Raw genomic sequence first — 17373 nt, 5'->3', positions numbered from 1 at the left:
TGTATCATCACAGTTACTGACCTGAAAAAAAGAGTAGATACTAAAAAACTCCACAACTATTATGAAGAAAATATTCTTTCTGTAGAAAACAATTATAATATGTAGATAATTATCTAAAATCAGAACAAATGATCTTTAAAACATTCATCTCAGCTTTTCTGATTATTGCTGCTACTTGCTCTAGGCAGAAATAATAGCTGATACATTATTAATGGCTCAATAATTAGGAGTATATTTCCAATAAAATTGTTCACTATTCTATTTAAATATAAACTGTTTAGGCTACTAAGATCAGTACTTGCATACAGGAATAGAAATAAGCAGTATACTATGTCATAAAGTCTTATTACAAACATGTGAAGGCTTTATAAAAGTTCTATGTTACAGCCACCACAAACTGTAACTTACCATTCACATGAACGCCATCTTATTCAGATTTTATGAAAGCAAACTTACTTCAAAATAGATTATTTTATATGTTTGTAAAATTCATTTTTAAGTGACTTCTTAAAGTATTTCCTCTTGAATAAAATAAATTTGTTAAAGACTTACGGTCTATATTTTGTTGTGGGTAGACTGAGATAGGATTAATATCTTAGTTCAAAATTTTAAAAAAATTTAAAGGACTTTCATCTTCCCTAAACACAAAATTAATAAAATGAGCTTTTAGAATGAGACAGTTCTTCCTCAAAAGATTTAAATATATCTTAGAAAATCATATAAATTCACTAGGTTAACTTCAAATCGTATATAGTTTGTTTATAGACAAAGCATCTCAAAATGAAACTTGTTCATAGTGGAATGACAGGCACTATCTAGAAGTATGTTAAGGCAGTGTATGCAGTATAATCATAATATTTCACAGAAAAGTTGCATCTTTCCACTGTGTGAGAATACAATTAAAGTTTTTATTAAAAATTTCTCCCCAGGTTTGCAAAACCAATAAAGATTTGATTTTTGTCATATTTTAATAGGTGTATTTTGTAAGCTGAACCAGTTACTCTAAATATTCTGCTTCATAAATACCCATCTTGCACACTGACACTTTTGTAATATTCCTTTTCTTTCAGAAGCGGGTTTTGGAAGGGACATGCTGAGGCCAAGTCATGATTGAGACAGAAAGAGAAGGCACATTTCTGCTGTAAACTACAAATCAACTGTCAGAGTTTCTCTACCACACTGCTGTTGCTTGCAAAACTACTTATTGAAGGCTCAGATTCTCTGATTGGAGGCTGTTGAACAAATGTAACACCACAGTGTGTTGTATCATATCTATATATGCTATATATAGATATATCTCATATATATTTATCATATATATCCTATATATATCTCATATATATGCTATATATACATATATATGCTACATATATGTATATATGCTATATATGATATATCTCATATAGCATATATGCATATATATATAGCATATATAGCATATATCTCATATATATCTATCATATATATCCTATATATATCTCATATATATGCTATATATACATATATATGCTACATATATGTATATATGCTATATATGATATATCTCATATAGCATATATGCATTTATATATAGCATATATAGCATATATCTCATATATCTCATATAGCATATATATGCTATATATATGCTATATCTCATATAGCATATATAGGATATATCTCATATATATGCTATATATATGCTATATCTCATATAGCATATATAGGATATATCTCATATATATGCTATATATATGCTATATATATGATATATATGATGTATATGATACATATATCCACATAAAAACTTAAACATCATCACTGCTAATATCACAAATATACTACAATACATACTTTGAATGGTAATTTCCACCTTACCTGTTTTCAACTTTAATTTTCTTTTGGGATGTTTCACTAGTCTCACAACAGAAACACAGGTTTGGAAAGTTTGGACAATGTGAGGTAGGATGAAAAGATCATTTACCTGTCTATGATTGCACACATGTCAATGCTGACATTCGCAAAACTTCCCGGCTTCCTTTGTGCCACTTCGTATAAATTTACAAGTTGATCGTCCACTTGAATGAGCTGCATGCATCCTTGGAATGAAGGCTGAAGGACAGAGTGACTTGAGTTATTCATCTGGTTCAGAAAACCTGTGAAACAGAAGAAATGGGAATGTAAATCTGGTGTACAGTATAAGCTTCACTAAAATTCTTGTGGGTATTCTACCTGGTCACAGCCATCGCATCCAACTACTGTTTCTTTGATCCTTGCTGATGTTATATTCAGTGTAGAAAAAGGAAGTTTTTTGAGAAAGTGAGATCATTACAGAGGAATAAGTCAGGGTTGAATTGTAATGGGTTACCAGGTCAATGTTTGCCTCTGGTGTCTACTGTCACTCACATTTTCTCTTTTGACATCATCTTTCTCACTGTCACATCTTTCTGTCCCTCTGCTGTCAAAGACTCGCTGTTATTCTTTCTCTGCTGAGCCAGCCCTCAGAGATTACGACACAAAACTTTTGAACTTTCCCAACTACCCAACTTTCTTCTTCTTGTTTCTTTGATATTTATTTCTATTTTCTTAATTCCCTATTGCCTGTTATTCAGATGTCAAATAAGCCAAACTTACTATTATGAAATACAGTAGATCGGTGTGTAACTCATTACAAAGAAATATTTGCATTACAGATGATTTTTTTTTAATTTATAAAATCCAAGAGAACATTAGAAGCAAATAAATTTAGGCATAAGGGTCAGCCACCCTACTTTGAATATACATCTTCTACAAACTATCTAATATGGTATAAATAAAATGCCATAATATGGTATAAATACTAGTAAATAATAACAGATGGAACTAAAATTAAAAGAGTAAATAACAAGAGTAAACACACACACACACACACACACACACACACAAAATACTGTTGATTCTATTAGGAAATAGAATGCACACACCAACCTTGAAATCAGACATTAAGAGTTTGTTGCTAAATAACTTTAAGAGATCACCACCAATCAATTACTATTATATCTTTTTAAGAGAAACATGCATAATTGGATAGAAACACGCATTATGGATGGAAAATTTGTAGGCCATAAGAGAATGATATTTTTCAATCCCATTAAGTATCTCCAGAAAGTCCCCAGAGCTTCTACTTTTCATATGGTTCACCATATCAAATCTGCCTACTGGGCAAATTTAAACTGTACTAATTTGTCTGCTTGTAAATCTGAAGTTATTGACACATTCACTTCATCTAATATTATATCTGTAACAACAAACAATTTATATAAAATGGTATGGACCCAAAGTTCCATTAAGTGGATAAAAGTGAATTTTCAATAAAAACAAAAAATGGCCATTATATTAGTCTGTTCTCATGTTGTTAAAAAAGACATGCCAAGACTGGGTAATTTATAAAGAAAAGAGGTTTAATTGATTCACATTTGAGAATATCTGGGGAGGGCTCAGGAAACCTATAATCAAGGTAGAAGGGAAAGCAAGCACGTCCCTCTTCACAGGGCAGCAGCAAGGAGAAGTGTCAGGCAAAGTGGGGAAAAGACTGTTATAAAACCATCAGCTCTCGTGAGAACTCACTCACTATTATGAAATGATAGAATTACCTCCCAGTGCATCTCTCCCATGACATACAGGGATTATGGGAACTACAATTCAAGATGAGATTTGGGTGGAGACACAGTCAAACCATATCAGCTATTAAGTGATATTTTCAAAATATCCTATTCTTTTTGAATAAGGATAGTATTTTAGTAGAGCAGAAATCTTCTTTCTCTCTTCGTTAATGGATTACAATATTTAAAGTCCAATAACTGTCATTTGAATCTCCTTTAAGGATTAATCACAAAGGTATATATTATTTTCTATTAACACAGTACTGTATACAAATAAGATTGTATTTGAATTAACTTCTTGACTTAAAAAAATCCATGTAAGGCTCTACTTTAATGTTAATATGTGGCTCGTGTGTGTGTGTATGTGTATTTTCTAGTCAACCACATTTTTTTCATTTGCATTGACTTAGTCCCTTCAGAAAAATGCTGATATTAGATAAATGATCTGTTTAGACCAGTTGCGTGCACACATGATTTTCAATTGTTTAATTAAGATAAAATTGAATAGAGTGTAATGTCTAAACTTAGCAGAGAGAAAACACCCAGTTGTAACTTGCTGACCACTCTTAAGAAGACTGTCATTTGTTTCTGTTTTTTTTTTTTTTTAAATAATTGGGAGTCTCACCATATCCACACTAGCTTTGAAAGATTTCAAAATGAATGGACGTATCTGTGAAAATAAAAGCTGCTCTGAAGCACAGCAGCTGCATAAATACCGATTACTACAAATTGGGTATAATTAAGGTTGTAAAACAAGACTTCATCATTCACTTATAACAATGTTCTGTTTGATCTTGGTAATTTTGAAGTTTGAAGTGGTTAAGTCCTTTTCCAATAGGAGATATATTCTAGGAGAAGATAATTATAGGACAAAATACTACATATTCATTAATTTTATTCTCTCCATAATATTCCAAGATGGACATCATTAATCTTTGGCTCCTGACTTCACACCCTTTTGTTGTCCCCTTCTATAATCAATTAGGCCTGACTTCTGTGAACAATAGAAAACTCTGCAACTTGGTCTCTGAGATCACTTACTTCGTGGCAAGTCATCACCATGTCATACACTGTCTTCTGGAGTGGCCCAGGAGAGGTAATGAATATTCATCATGGTTTGAAATTAATTTTAAGGTGACACATTATGCAACAATACATATCAAATAAAGAATTTGATGCCTGGATATGCCATCCAGGTTGCTGTAAATGCCATTAATTCACTACTTTTTATGGCTGAGTAGTATTCCATTGTATATATACCATAGTTTATCCACTCGTTGATTGATGAGCATTTGAACTGGTTCCACATTTTTGCATTTGTGAATTGTGCTGCCATAAATATGTGGTTTATATATACATACATATACACAATGGAATACTACTCAGCCATAAAATTAAATGAATTAATGGCATTCACAGCAACACAGATGGCACTGGTGACTATTATTCTAAGTGAAGTAACTCACGAATATAAAACCAAACATCATATGTTCTCCCTCATAAGTGAGAGCTAAGCTATGAGAATGCAAAGGCATAAAAATGGTACAATGGACTTTGTGGACTCAGGGAAGAAAGGTGGGAGAGGGGTGAAGGATAAAAGACGACAAATTGGGTTCAGTGTATACCGCTAAGGTGGTGGGTGCACCAAAATCTCATGAATCACCACGAAAGAACTTACTTATGTAGCCAAATACCACCTGTTCCCCCAAAAACCTATGGAAATAAAAATTGAAAATAAAATAAAATAGAATAAAATACTTTAGTACCAAAAAAAAAAAAAAAAAGAATTTGATACTGGCAGAGAATTATAATAGAAACCTAAAAATGTGGCAGTGGTTTAGGGACAGAAATATGCAAGTTATTGGGACAGGCCTTAAAAAAAGCATGATGGCTCTTGAGGAGCTGTAATGACTTAAAGGAAGGTGAGGAAAGTGTCATCAGAAATTAGAGAAAATTAGATCTTTGCTATGTTCTGGTGGAAAGTTTAGCAACATTGTTTCTTGTGATAATATGGAAAAGAAAAAGATACAGTTAAATGAAATTGTATAATCTAGCTAAGGACATTTCCAGGTAAAGTACTGAAGGAGCCATCAGGCATCTTCTGTTTATAGTAAAAGAAAAAGAAAATGGGAGAGAAAAAGCTAAAGAAGAACTATTACAAATGAAGAAGCCAGGCATTACTGAATTTTAAAGTAAAATGCTCTTTCAATTCCAGTCTCTCCAGATAGTGAACAATGCAAACATTAAGAAATTACATTTCTAAGCAAAGATCAAATTCCAGGAAAACATGATCTAAAGATGACAAGGAAGTGTGACTATAAAATCTACATAAAGACCTGAGAAAATTATTAGGTATTCCTCAGGGAGACACTCCATGAGACAGAAGACCCTCTAAAGAGCTTATTTTTATGCTTTACAGGTCTTTTCAGTTAAACAATAGGGATTCTAATTATCTTAAGAGCATTTTCCTTCTGTAGATCTACAGAAGCTCAAACGGTAAGGGGGAGCTTATCTTTACGTAATTGTGGATGTGCCTTTTATTAAGCGGAGTAAACCTGAATAAAATTCATAGAAAACCCATTCATTTTTAAGATAACTATATTGGAGGTAACACCACCAGCTTGTACTGAAAGGGACAGAGTTGGGACAAAATAGAAAACGGCCTTTGACCTCCAAACTTTATGGTCAGGAATCTATGCAGCTGTAAACATAGACAACCTTCTATATATATTAAAAAAGGATGACCTAGAGTGGCAGAACTAACACAGAGGGCAGAGCCAAGAGCCATGGAGAATCATTTCCGGGAAATAGCATGACTGAGTTCTAATCAAGAATGACCAACATGTGTCTGACTGGATCGCAAAACTGCTATGGACCAGTGACTTCTTTGTCTCTCTTATTTTCTCCACTTTTGAACCAGAGAGCCTAATTTGGTTTCTCTGTGCATAATCTACCATTGTATATGTGGTGTGAGGATGGCACAAAACTTGTTCACAGGTCTTAAGATTGACAGCTGTACTTGGGAAGTGGTACTTGAATGACTATACCTAAATAGCTTCATTTTCTCTTGGACTCTCTGAGATTCATTTTGGATTGACTTGACTTAGACAATGAGGTCCTGGAATTTCAGCAGATAGCCTAGTGGAATGAGACTTTGGATGGCTTTTAGAGGAGGTTGGGTGTACTTCGTGTGTGGAAAAAATATGAATCTCTGTGGGCTATAGGGTGAACACTGGCAATCAATCTCCAAGATGGCCATAAATCTTCACATTATAATTATGTTATTTTAAATACCTCCTAATATTTATGGCCTGTATAGTTCCCTCCCACACAATCAGTGCTGCTCCGTGTGACACAGAATGTTGCAGTAGTAACAAGGTGATATGATTTCCAAGGTCAAGTATAAAGGCATTAGAGGCTGCACCTTGGTCTTTTGATCCCTTACTCCAGGGAAGCCAGCCTAAAAGCCATGGAAAGCCTCAAGCAGTGAGATGGAGAGGCACCTAGGAGGAGAACTAAAGCCTATTACCAAGTTCCAGCAGCAGCTTGCTAGCCATGTGAGTCTGCTATCTTGAAGTGGAGCCTCTAATCCTAGTCACGTCATCAGCTGATTGTGGCTCTAGGAAACATGTATCTGCAGCCTCATAAGAAATATCACGTCAGAACTGCCCAGCCAAGCTGCTCCTAAATTACTGGCCTCTTATAGAAAAGTAAGAGATAATAAAGTATTACTACATTGAGCCACTGAGTTTTGAGGCAATACACTATGCAGCGATATATAACTAATACAAAGTATAACAAACACATCCTGCTATTATACTATCAAATCAGTTTTAATAATTAGAACCTGAAGATTACTCACACCTGTAAAACGTTATGTAACGGGTGGAATATTGACAGTTCCCTTAGTCAACAATGAGTTAAAGATGTTGGATCTCTGATACTGAACCTCATGCTGCTTTAACTCCCTTGGAAACAGAGGAGAACCTATTATTTACTTTCTGTGTTTGTTCCCTTTATGAACAAATGAAATTTCAGTAAAAATACTAGTGTATTAGTGTTTGTGATATCTTCAGCGACTACTCCAAAGCTCAGGATTTAACCTACTTAGATTAATAGTGGGATTTTTTGGTAATATAAATTTGCAGCTGGCATTTTGAGGGTCAGAAATGAATAGCTATAAAATGGAAATAAAGTGAATGTAACAAACAATTGTCAAGTTAGTAAAAATATAACATAAAGGTAAAATTTTTGCGTATTTTTGTTATATCTTTGAATTTCTGTGAATTTGGAATAAAAAATACATTGTCTATACATGGGTTGTTTTAACTGGTTTCTACAATCTGACAATGTGTTAAAACACCCACAGTGAATTGTAATCTAGTCAGTCTCAATTGCATCTTACTTTCCATGCACTGGAAACCTTCCTCCTTTACAGGAACATTGTAATTATATTACTTTACTGGCACGTCTGAAATTTCTGTTTCAAGACTTGCATATAAAAACTTCATACTTCATTTGAAGTCCACTCAGTACATTGCTATTCTTGCTGACAAAGAAAACACATGCATTTTCAAGGTTTTAAAATTTTAATTCAGAAATACATCAGTGAAAAACTTCCTGATATTTGTTTTGACATTAAAATGGCAACCTAAATTGTTGTAAGTTATAATGTTCATCTGATGGGACATAAAAAGCAAACAGTAGACAACAAGGTTGAAAAATTGACGTATTTAAAACCAAGTGCATATAAAACTTTTCTCTGCCTTTTTTAAAGTTGGGAAGGTTGGGAGGTCCAAGGGAGGCTGCTGGAATGCTTTAAGGATGTTTAAAACCACCTACTGTCTTCCTTTCAATTTGGTCTTGGCAGATTGCACAAAATGTCTACTAGTCTCTACTGTTTACTCAACATTCCTGAATAACAAAATGTCTACTAATCTCTACTGTTTACTCAACCTTCCTGAATAACTTAGTCAAAAACCCACTGATCAGGGGCAGGAAAACAGCCTCATAAAAACTAGGGTCCAAGCAGGCAGGAAGATAGAGTGGTCCAGGGGAAGAGAGTCTAGTGGTGTCCAGGACCTGTGCACAGAGGATGTCTACCCAGGATCTCCACCCCATGTGGCTGGGATATTGGTTACAATACAGGTTGATTGAGCAAATAAATAAATACATGGAGGATAGTGACAGCCAAATTCCCAATGTCAAAGAAAGAGGGTACAAATATGAAACATAAGAAAGACAGAATGTTCATGCCTGTAATCTCAGCACTTTGGGATGCTGAGGCAGGCAGATCACGAGGTTAGGAGTTTGAGACCAGCCTGGCCAACATGGTGAAACTCCATCCCTACTAAAGATACAAAAAAGTAGCCAAGTGTGGTGGTGTGCACCTGTAATCCCAGCTACTCAGGAGACTGAGGCAGGAGAAATGCTTGAACTCGGGAGGTGGAGGTTGCAGTGAGCCAAGATCGTGCCATTGAACTCCAGCCTGGGTTACAGGGCTAGACTCCAACTCAAAAAAAAAAAAGACAGAATGAACCCGGTGGGTTTGCATTAGGATTTAATCAATTAGTGTAAATTTGTGGTTTTCACTATATGTAGATAGATACAGAAATAAGTATGAATGAAATTGTATATTTCATCAATATGCAGATGGTTCCTATCATCCACTGAGGACAGCCTATGTACAGGGTCACTCTCAAAGCAATAAGTAGTTCTGTTTCCCAGATCCTGGTTTCTATGCTGGGCAAAACCAAGACTCCTTGGAGAAATGACTGATTCTAAGCTGTGTTAGGGAAAGTACAATAAGAGTCTGGAACATTTTGTCACACGAAAAAGTAATGAAGTGCCCAAAGAATGATGGGGCCATGTCAGAATGACACAGGAGCCAGCCTGAAATGGCTTCTGTTCCCCTAAATCAAGGGCAATTTGCGTACAAAATAAATAATTTGAGTGTCAAAAAAAGATTTTGAACATCAAAATAAAAAAGGGAGGAGGAAAAAAAAAAGGAAGCTACAGATCATATCCTACTGAATAAAATAGGAATCCAAGAATCTGCCTGTCTAAAAATGAATAAATATGTAGGGAAAATAGAAAGCTCCTCCAATAGCACTATGCTAAGTAATACATGTAACAGGAATGTAGGAAGAAGAAAGTCACCATTTGGAAACCATCGTGTTAATAATTAGTTCAGGCAAGGCATATCAATAGGTGCTCAAATAAGTGGGTGAAAGTTGGAAGCAGAACATAGCCTCAAACTATCTCCTTAAAAATATGGTTTTTTAAAAAACTCATAAACCACCCCCATCTAATGAATGAGACCTACTATATGATAGCACAATAGGGTAAATATAGTCAATAATAATTGTATATTTTAAAATAACTATGTAATTGGATTGTTTGTAACTCACAGGATAAATGCTTGAGATGGATACCCCAATCCCCATGATTGTATCAAAACCTCTTATGTACCTCATAAATATATACACCTACTAAGTACCCCAATATTAAAAAATACATGTTTATTAATTTCAAAGGGGAGAGTAGTCACTTTACATTGGAGAAAACAGGCAGATACCTTTATAATCAAGTGATCAATGTTATCACCATGAGTAACAGGACCAATTGACACTGGGGGCCACCTGATGAGATTCAATGAGAAGAATAAAGCATGGTGTGCAAGACACCTGTCAAAAATACAAGGCTGGGTATAACATCAAACCAACACAATTTCAGGACAACCGACAAATGACTGGGATAGAATATGCAAGAATGAGAAGGTTGTGAAAGTGAAGAAATTACTAAAGTGAAGATATAATTATGATTGTCAGAGACTGGAGAATCAGAAAAACAGGGTGTGACATATGATCCCAGAGTGGGTCCTTTTGCTGTAAAGGACCGATATGGTTTGGCTGTGTCCCCACCCAACTCTCATCTTGAATTGTAACTCCCACAATTTCCATGTGTCATGGGACAAACCAAGTGGGAGGTAATTGAGTCATGGGGTGGGTCTTTCCTGTGCTATTCCCGTGATGGTGAATAAGTCTCACAAGATCTGATGGTTTTAAAAATGGGAGTTTCCCTTGCCAAGTTCTCTCTTTGCCTACCACCATCCATGTAAGATATGACTTGCTCCTCCTTGCCTTCCCACCATGATTGTGAGACTTCCCTAGCCACATGGAACTGTAAGTCCATTAAACCTCTTTCTTTTGTAAATTGCCCAGTGTCGAGTATGTTTTTATCAGCAGCATGAAAACAGACTAATACAGTAAACTGGTACCAGTAGAGTGAGGTGCTGCTGAAAAGAATCCTGAAAATGTGGAAGCAACTTTGGAACTGGTGACAGGCAGAGGTTGGAAAAGTTTGGAGGGCTCAGAAGAAGAGAGGAAAATGTGAGAAAGTTTGGAACTCCCTAGAGACTTGTTGAATGGCTTTGACCAAAATGCTGATAATGATATGGACAATGAAATCCAGGCTGAGGTGGTCTCAGATGGAGATGAGGAACTTGTTGGGAACTAGAGCAAAGGTGACCCTTGTTATATTTTAGCAATGAGGCTGGTGGCATTTTGCCCCTGCCCTAGAGATTTGTGAAACTTTGAACTTCAGATAGATGATTTAGGGTATTTTGCAGAAGCAATTTCTAAGCAGAAAAGCATTTGAGGGGTGACTGCGTGCTGTTAAAGGCATTCAGTTTTTAAAGGGAAATGGAGCATAAAAGTGTGGAAAATTTACAACCTGACAATGTGATAGAAAAGAAAATCCCATTTTCTTAGGAGATACTCAAGCCTGCTACAGAAATTTGCATAAGTAACGAGGGTCCAAATGTTAGTTATCAAGACAATGGGGAAAATGTCTCCAGGGCATGTCAGAACTTTGCGGCAGCCCCTCCCATCGCAGGCCTGGAGGTTTAGGGAGGAAAAAATCATTTCATGGGTCGGGCTCAGGGTCCCCCTGCTATGTGCAGTCTAGGGACTTGGTGCCCTGTGTCCCAGTCCCTTCAGTTCTGACTAAAAGGGAGCAGGATACAGTTTGGACTGTTGCTTTAGAGAACAGAAGCCCCAAGTTTTGGCAGCTTCCATGTGGTATTGAGCCTGTGGGTACACATAAGTCAATAATTGAGGTTTGGGAACCTCCACCTGGATTTCAGAGGATGTATGGAAATGCATGGATGCCCAGGCAGATGTTTGCTGCAGAGGTGGGACCCTCATGAAGAACCTCTGCCAAGGCAGTGCAGAAGGGAAATGTGGGGTCGGAGGCCCCACATAGAGTCTCTACTGGGGCACTGCCTAGTGGAGCTGTGAGAGAAGGGCCACCGTCCTCCAGACCCCAGAATGGTAGAACCACTTACAGCTTGCACTGTGTGCCTGGAAAGGCCACAGACTCAACACCAGCTCTTGAAAGCAGCCAGAAAGGGGGCTATACCTTGCAAAGCCACAGGGGCAGAGCTGCCCAAGGCCATGGGGGCCCACCTCTTGCATCTGCATGACCTGGATATGAGACATGAAGTCAAAGGAAACATTTTGGAGCTTTAAGATTTGACTGCCTTGCTAGATTTTGGACTTGCATGGGACCTTAGCCCCTTTGTTTTGACAATTTCTCTCATTTGGAACAGCTCTAGTAACACAATGCCTGTACGCCCATTGTGTCTAGGAAGTAACTAACTTGCTTTTGATTTTACAGGCTCATAAGCAGAAAGGACTTGCCTTGTCTCAGATGAGATGTTGGACTATGGACTTTCGAGTTAATGCTGAAATGAGTTAAGACTTTGGGGGACTGTTGGGAAGGCATGACTGGTTTTGAAATGTGCTGTCATGAGATTTGGTAGGGGCCAGATGAGGAATGATATGGTTTGGCTGCATCCCCACCCAACTCTCATTTTGAATTGTAACTCCCACAATTCCCACGTGTCATGGGAGGAATCTGGTGGGAGGTAATTGAATCTCGGGCGTGGGTCTTTCCCATGCTGTTCTCATGATAGTGAATAAGTCTCATGAGATCTGGTTTTAAAAATGGGAGTTTCCCTGCACAAGTTCTCTCTCTTTGCCTGCCACCATCCATGTAAGATGTGACTTGCTCCTCCTTTCCTTCCACCATGATTGTGAGGCTTCCCCAGCCACGTGGAAATGTAAGTCCATTAAACCTCTTTCTTTTGTAAATTGCTCAGTCATGAATATGTCTTTATCAGCAGTGTGAAAACAGACTAATACAAGGACCTTATCAAACAAGTAACAAAAGTTGAAGGAGGTCTCTGGGTGAAGGGTACACTAGTGGCTTTTTTATCCTTCTTGCAATTTTTTTGGTAAGTTTTAAATTGTTTAAAAATAAAAACTATTTGTATAAAATGTTATGTTCTGACTGAAATAGCACTTAACGCTAAAAATTCTGTCATCCAAGAGGTATAATTTGGATTACATTTATTCCACCTTATTATGCATTCAAAGTCTATGGATTATTGATGAAGTTGCTCTTCCTAATGTCAGTGATAATTTTCAGGCCACTAAAGAACATTTTTCAGTCTTTCTCTTACTAGACCTCTCAGTAGCATTTGACACTTGGTCCTCATATATGTATTCTATATGATCAAACCAGGATGACTTTTGTGGCTTTCAAAGACTCTGAATATTCTGACTCCTGACTCTCACTGCAAGGTAAATTCATATCTCTTTTAGGCAGATTTAGGCATAGAGAGATCCCTAACCCTAAAAATTGTAGGATACGTTCACCCACTTAGATTGTCCCTCTTCTGAAATTTACAAATTAAAACAATATTAATTAAACCATTAAATATGTGTTAGAAAATTATACATGAGTTTTACTTTTTCCGTAATATATACTTTACTCTTCAAGGAAATTTATCATATTTAGCAATAGTTCTGCCATGTTATTGTGTGGCTACTTTGCTAGTTTTCAGAGTTAATACTTAAGATGTCTATCCTTGGTCACCATGTTTCAGCCATACTCTTCTCTATGCATCTCAGGAAAACCAAACCCTTTCTTCCTATTTTTCTCCCTTGCACTTTTCATGGCTGAGTTATCCTTACGTTGAAAGTAAACTTTCAACATAGACTTGTATACCAAGCTAAATAAACAGGGAAGATGGTAAAATTAAGATATTTTCAGAAAAACAAAAAATGAAAAAATTTTAAATTAAAAATGTAAAAATAGAAGCACCTTAGTACCAACACATTCCCATTAAAAGCCAGCTAAACTAAAGGATGTGTGTCAAAGAATGGAACTACGTCCAGAAAAGAGAGAAATACAAGATGACATAGTAACAGAAGAAATATGACAATATGGTAAAATCTAAAACTATATTGACTACATAAACTAAAATGATAAAAGTGATAATGACTAATATTAAAGTTAAAAAGGAGAACTAAAACACAGGATAAAAGTGGACGATAGCATGGTAGGGTGCGATTAGAAGTAAGTTTCAAATACTATGATTAGGATTATGTTCAGGAGGAAGATCAAGATCATAAGCTATATTGGAATTTAATATGCATTTTTGAAAAAAAATAAGGATAATCCCTAAACTACTAGATATGAAGTACATACATTTCAAAGCAATTGTAGGGGAAATCAATATTTTAAAAGTATTTGATCAACCTAAAGGAGGCGGGGGCACGGGGGAAGAAGGAATAAAGGAAAATCAAAAAGAAAAAGCAAAATAAGATGGTAGAAATATATTAAGAAATATACTGAAAAGACAGAACTATTGTTTTTTTAAAATCTAGCAAAATACTATTTCTAAGAAGCATGTCTAAAACACAGGAACTAAGAAAATTTGAAAGTAAAAGAATTGAGAAAGGTAACCAAGGCAAATACAACTTTTTAAGAAAAAGAAAATTAGTATGGTTACAATAATATACCAATCTTAGTGCTATAGTATAAATGTATTGAGATAATTTGTAATATACAGTAGTGTTACTGTGTGGAGAGGTTCAGGCTTCAAGGTGCTGGTGTCTGAATTTGATCCTATTTATTGCCCCAGTTGTGTTATTAAGTTATTGTGCATCATGTTTTTCTTCTTCTCTAAAATAGAGGAAATAATGGTTTGTATCTCCTAGTATTATTATGAGGATGAACTGAGTAAATACATGTGAAATTACTGAGCATAGAGTAACACTCTGAAGCACAGAGAACTCACTGATACTGAGAAAAATGAAGTGACAAAAAATATTTTAAGATGACACAAGGAAAAAGGCACTCTGAGAGATAAGGAAGGTTAGTATACAATGACAAAAGGTAAAATTCACTACAAGTTAGAAAAATTCTAAATATGTCTGTACCTGATAACATAGTGTTCAAATAGATAACATTTTCAAAACATATGAACATTGCTTCCTTGATGAAACCTTCCCTGATGACTGTTTCTTACTCCAAATGCTAGGTCCCTCCCCGAAGTGCTTTAGTAGCACCCAGGGCATAAGTTGTATGATAGACTCCTGTCACACAGTTATACTTCCTTGTTCCTCATTTCTTTCCTTTGACTATCTGCCATAAACTCTCAGAACACTGGGACTGCCCTCTGTGCTCTCACTATTGCGTTATTATACAAATGTGATAAACACTAAGCTTCCAAAACATGTATGTTTAATGATGAATCCATAAATGTCTTTGTAAGAGAAAATTTAATGGAACAACTTTTAATTTTTTTTAATAAAAGAGTAAAGTTCCTAAATATATGTGGGAAAACTCCACACATTATCATACTTCTTCCCAACCACAAAAGCTATCCTCAGCCCCAATGTCATACAGAATATCTTATGTCTTCACATTTCTAGGGGAGATGATAGAAGCCTTCATCAATTCCTCCGGAGTATCTGTGAATCACAAACCTGGAAGAACTCCTGGCTCAAAGGGACTTGATTAGTTGATTATAGTTCTGCTTCCTCTGCCTCTGAAAACTCACCAAAGTAACAGTGAAGTGATTTTTAAAAACTCTAAAGGCTGAACCGTCAAAGAAATATGAGTACAACTGTTGGGTGAGAGATTTCAATGAAGTTTTTAAAGATAATGAAGTCGATGAGAAGTGAAAATGGAAATGGTGAAAAACTACTTTAGTACTTGTTGGGAGACAATGCCAGAAAGGCTCAAAATCAAGAGGCAGAATGTATCATGAAAAGCAGCAGATTGTAAGGTATAGAAGATAAAACTTGGAGATTGGCTGGGGCCCCCTACACCACTCAAGGCAGCCATGTAACCTCCTGTTCCTCCCTAAAAGATTGCAAGAGTAATTATCAGAGAAGCTGAAACTGGGAATCTCAATTGGATTCAGTATTTGGTGGGGAAGGGTATGTTTGAAATTGTGTAGGGGTGAAAATGGTATAATTACCAATGTTACTGTAAAATAGACAGTAATTTGCGGTAACACAAATCGCACCAGTTGTGTACTGAGTTACTTAAAAATTGTGACTCACAGTTTGTCGTTATCTCTTAAATAGAGTAAATAATAGTATCTATTTCATAATATCATCATGAGGATTGTATTAGTTTGTTCTCATACGGCCAGGAAGAACTGCCAGAGACTGGGTACTTTATAAAGGAAAGAGGTTTGATTGACTTACAGTTCCACATGGCTGAGGAGGCCTCAGGAAACTTACAATCACGGTGGAAGGGGAAGCAGACATGTCTTACATGGTGGCAGGCAAGAGAGAGAAAGAAGGAAAACCACCACTTATAAAACCATCGGATCTCATGAGAACTCCCTATCATGAGAACAGCATGGGGGAAACTGCTCCCATGATCCAATCACCTTCTACCAGGTCCCTCCCTCAACCTGTGGGGATTGTAATTTGAGATGAGATTTGGGTGGGGACACAGAGCCAAATCATATTAAGGATGAACTGAGTAAATATGTGTGAAATCACTGAGCGTATAGTAACACTCTAACCCAGTAACACTCACTGCTACTGAGGAAAATGAAGTGACAAAAATATTTTAAGGCAGCACCAGGAAAAGGGCCCCTCAAAAGAAAAAAGGGGAATTCCTTTTTTCCCATGTTGCCAGAATATAGCCAGAGACTACTGGCTCCTCCTCTGGAGGAAGCATACTGTCTCAATGGAAGACTTTGGGGGTAGAACAAGGGATATGCTTTGTCACAAATCATTTAATAAATCCATCAGCCAACAAGCCTTACCCAGAGATGAATACATCTTCAAAGCACTTTACAGTGTGATATGCACAGGCATTGATAACCACATATGGATAAATGATTCAGAAGCCTTGCTTCAGATTATTAAAAATGAACCAAAACACAAGTGTCGATCTCAAATAAATGCAATAGTAGGCAAGATTTGAAGATGAATGTTTAAATTGTGGTTGAAGAAAAATACAAATATCTAAAGAGGCCTACAAATAAATGACTTTTTACTGGTAACAGTGAAAAAAACATGTTACAAATAGAAAAGTAGACATTTAGCTATTTAGTTGAACTCATAACGGGCCAAATTTCTTTATAAGAAGGCTATAACGCTAGTTGTTTTTTACCTTCCTAGACATATTTTTGGGAAATAGGAATATAATGTACATATGTTTGAGTAAGAAAAAAATAAAAATAAAATTTGAATTGCAGTCTGAAGGTTTGTTTACAGTTTCCGATCCAAATGCAATCTTATTGGAATATTTGAGATTCATCTCTGTGAATGAGTTTTATTGTCCGTATGGCTTTCTATTCTTTAGACTAAATTCCCATCATCTGTTATAAAGACACATAAAACAAAGGGATTTGCAGTCTATGTTTGCTTTTTTT

The 17373-nt window shown here is 36.1% G+C and overlaps 1 protein-coding gene and 1 long non-coding RNA gene across 2 annotated transcripts in view; one reads left to right on the top strand and one right to left on the bottom strand.

Moving 5' to 3' along the window:
• Positions 1–17373, bottom strand: part of CNTNAP2 (contactin associated protein 2) — a 2266356-nt gene that overhangs the window by 1014692 nt on the left and 1234291 nt on the right. The window contains 1 exon segment of the mRNA NM_001133793.1: positions 1964–2135. Within this exon segment, the coding sequence (NP_001127265.1) occupies positions 1964–2135 (172 nt within the window).
• On the top strand, positions 10713–17359 carry LOC134761728 (uncharacterized). Its single transcript, XR_010140798.1, has 4 exons — positions 10713–10804; positions 12300–12744; positions 14690–14846; positions 15407–17359. It is a non-coding gene; the product is annotated as an uncharacterized LOC134761728 (long non-coding RNA).

This window comes from Pongo abelii, chromosome 6 (assembly GCF_028885655.2).
Source record: "Pongo abelii isolate AG06213 chromosome 6, NHGRI_mPonAbe1-v2.0_pri, whole genome shotgun sequence".
In the NCBI taxonomy this organism is placed as follows: domain Eukaryota; kingdom Metazoa; phylum Chordata; class Mammalia; order Primates; family Hominidae; genus Pongo; species Pongo abelii.
Note: the sequence above shows the minus strand (reverse complement) of the source record. Positions and strands in the feature narration are given on the sequence as shown.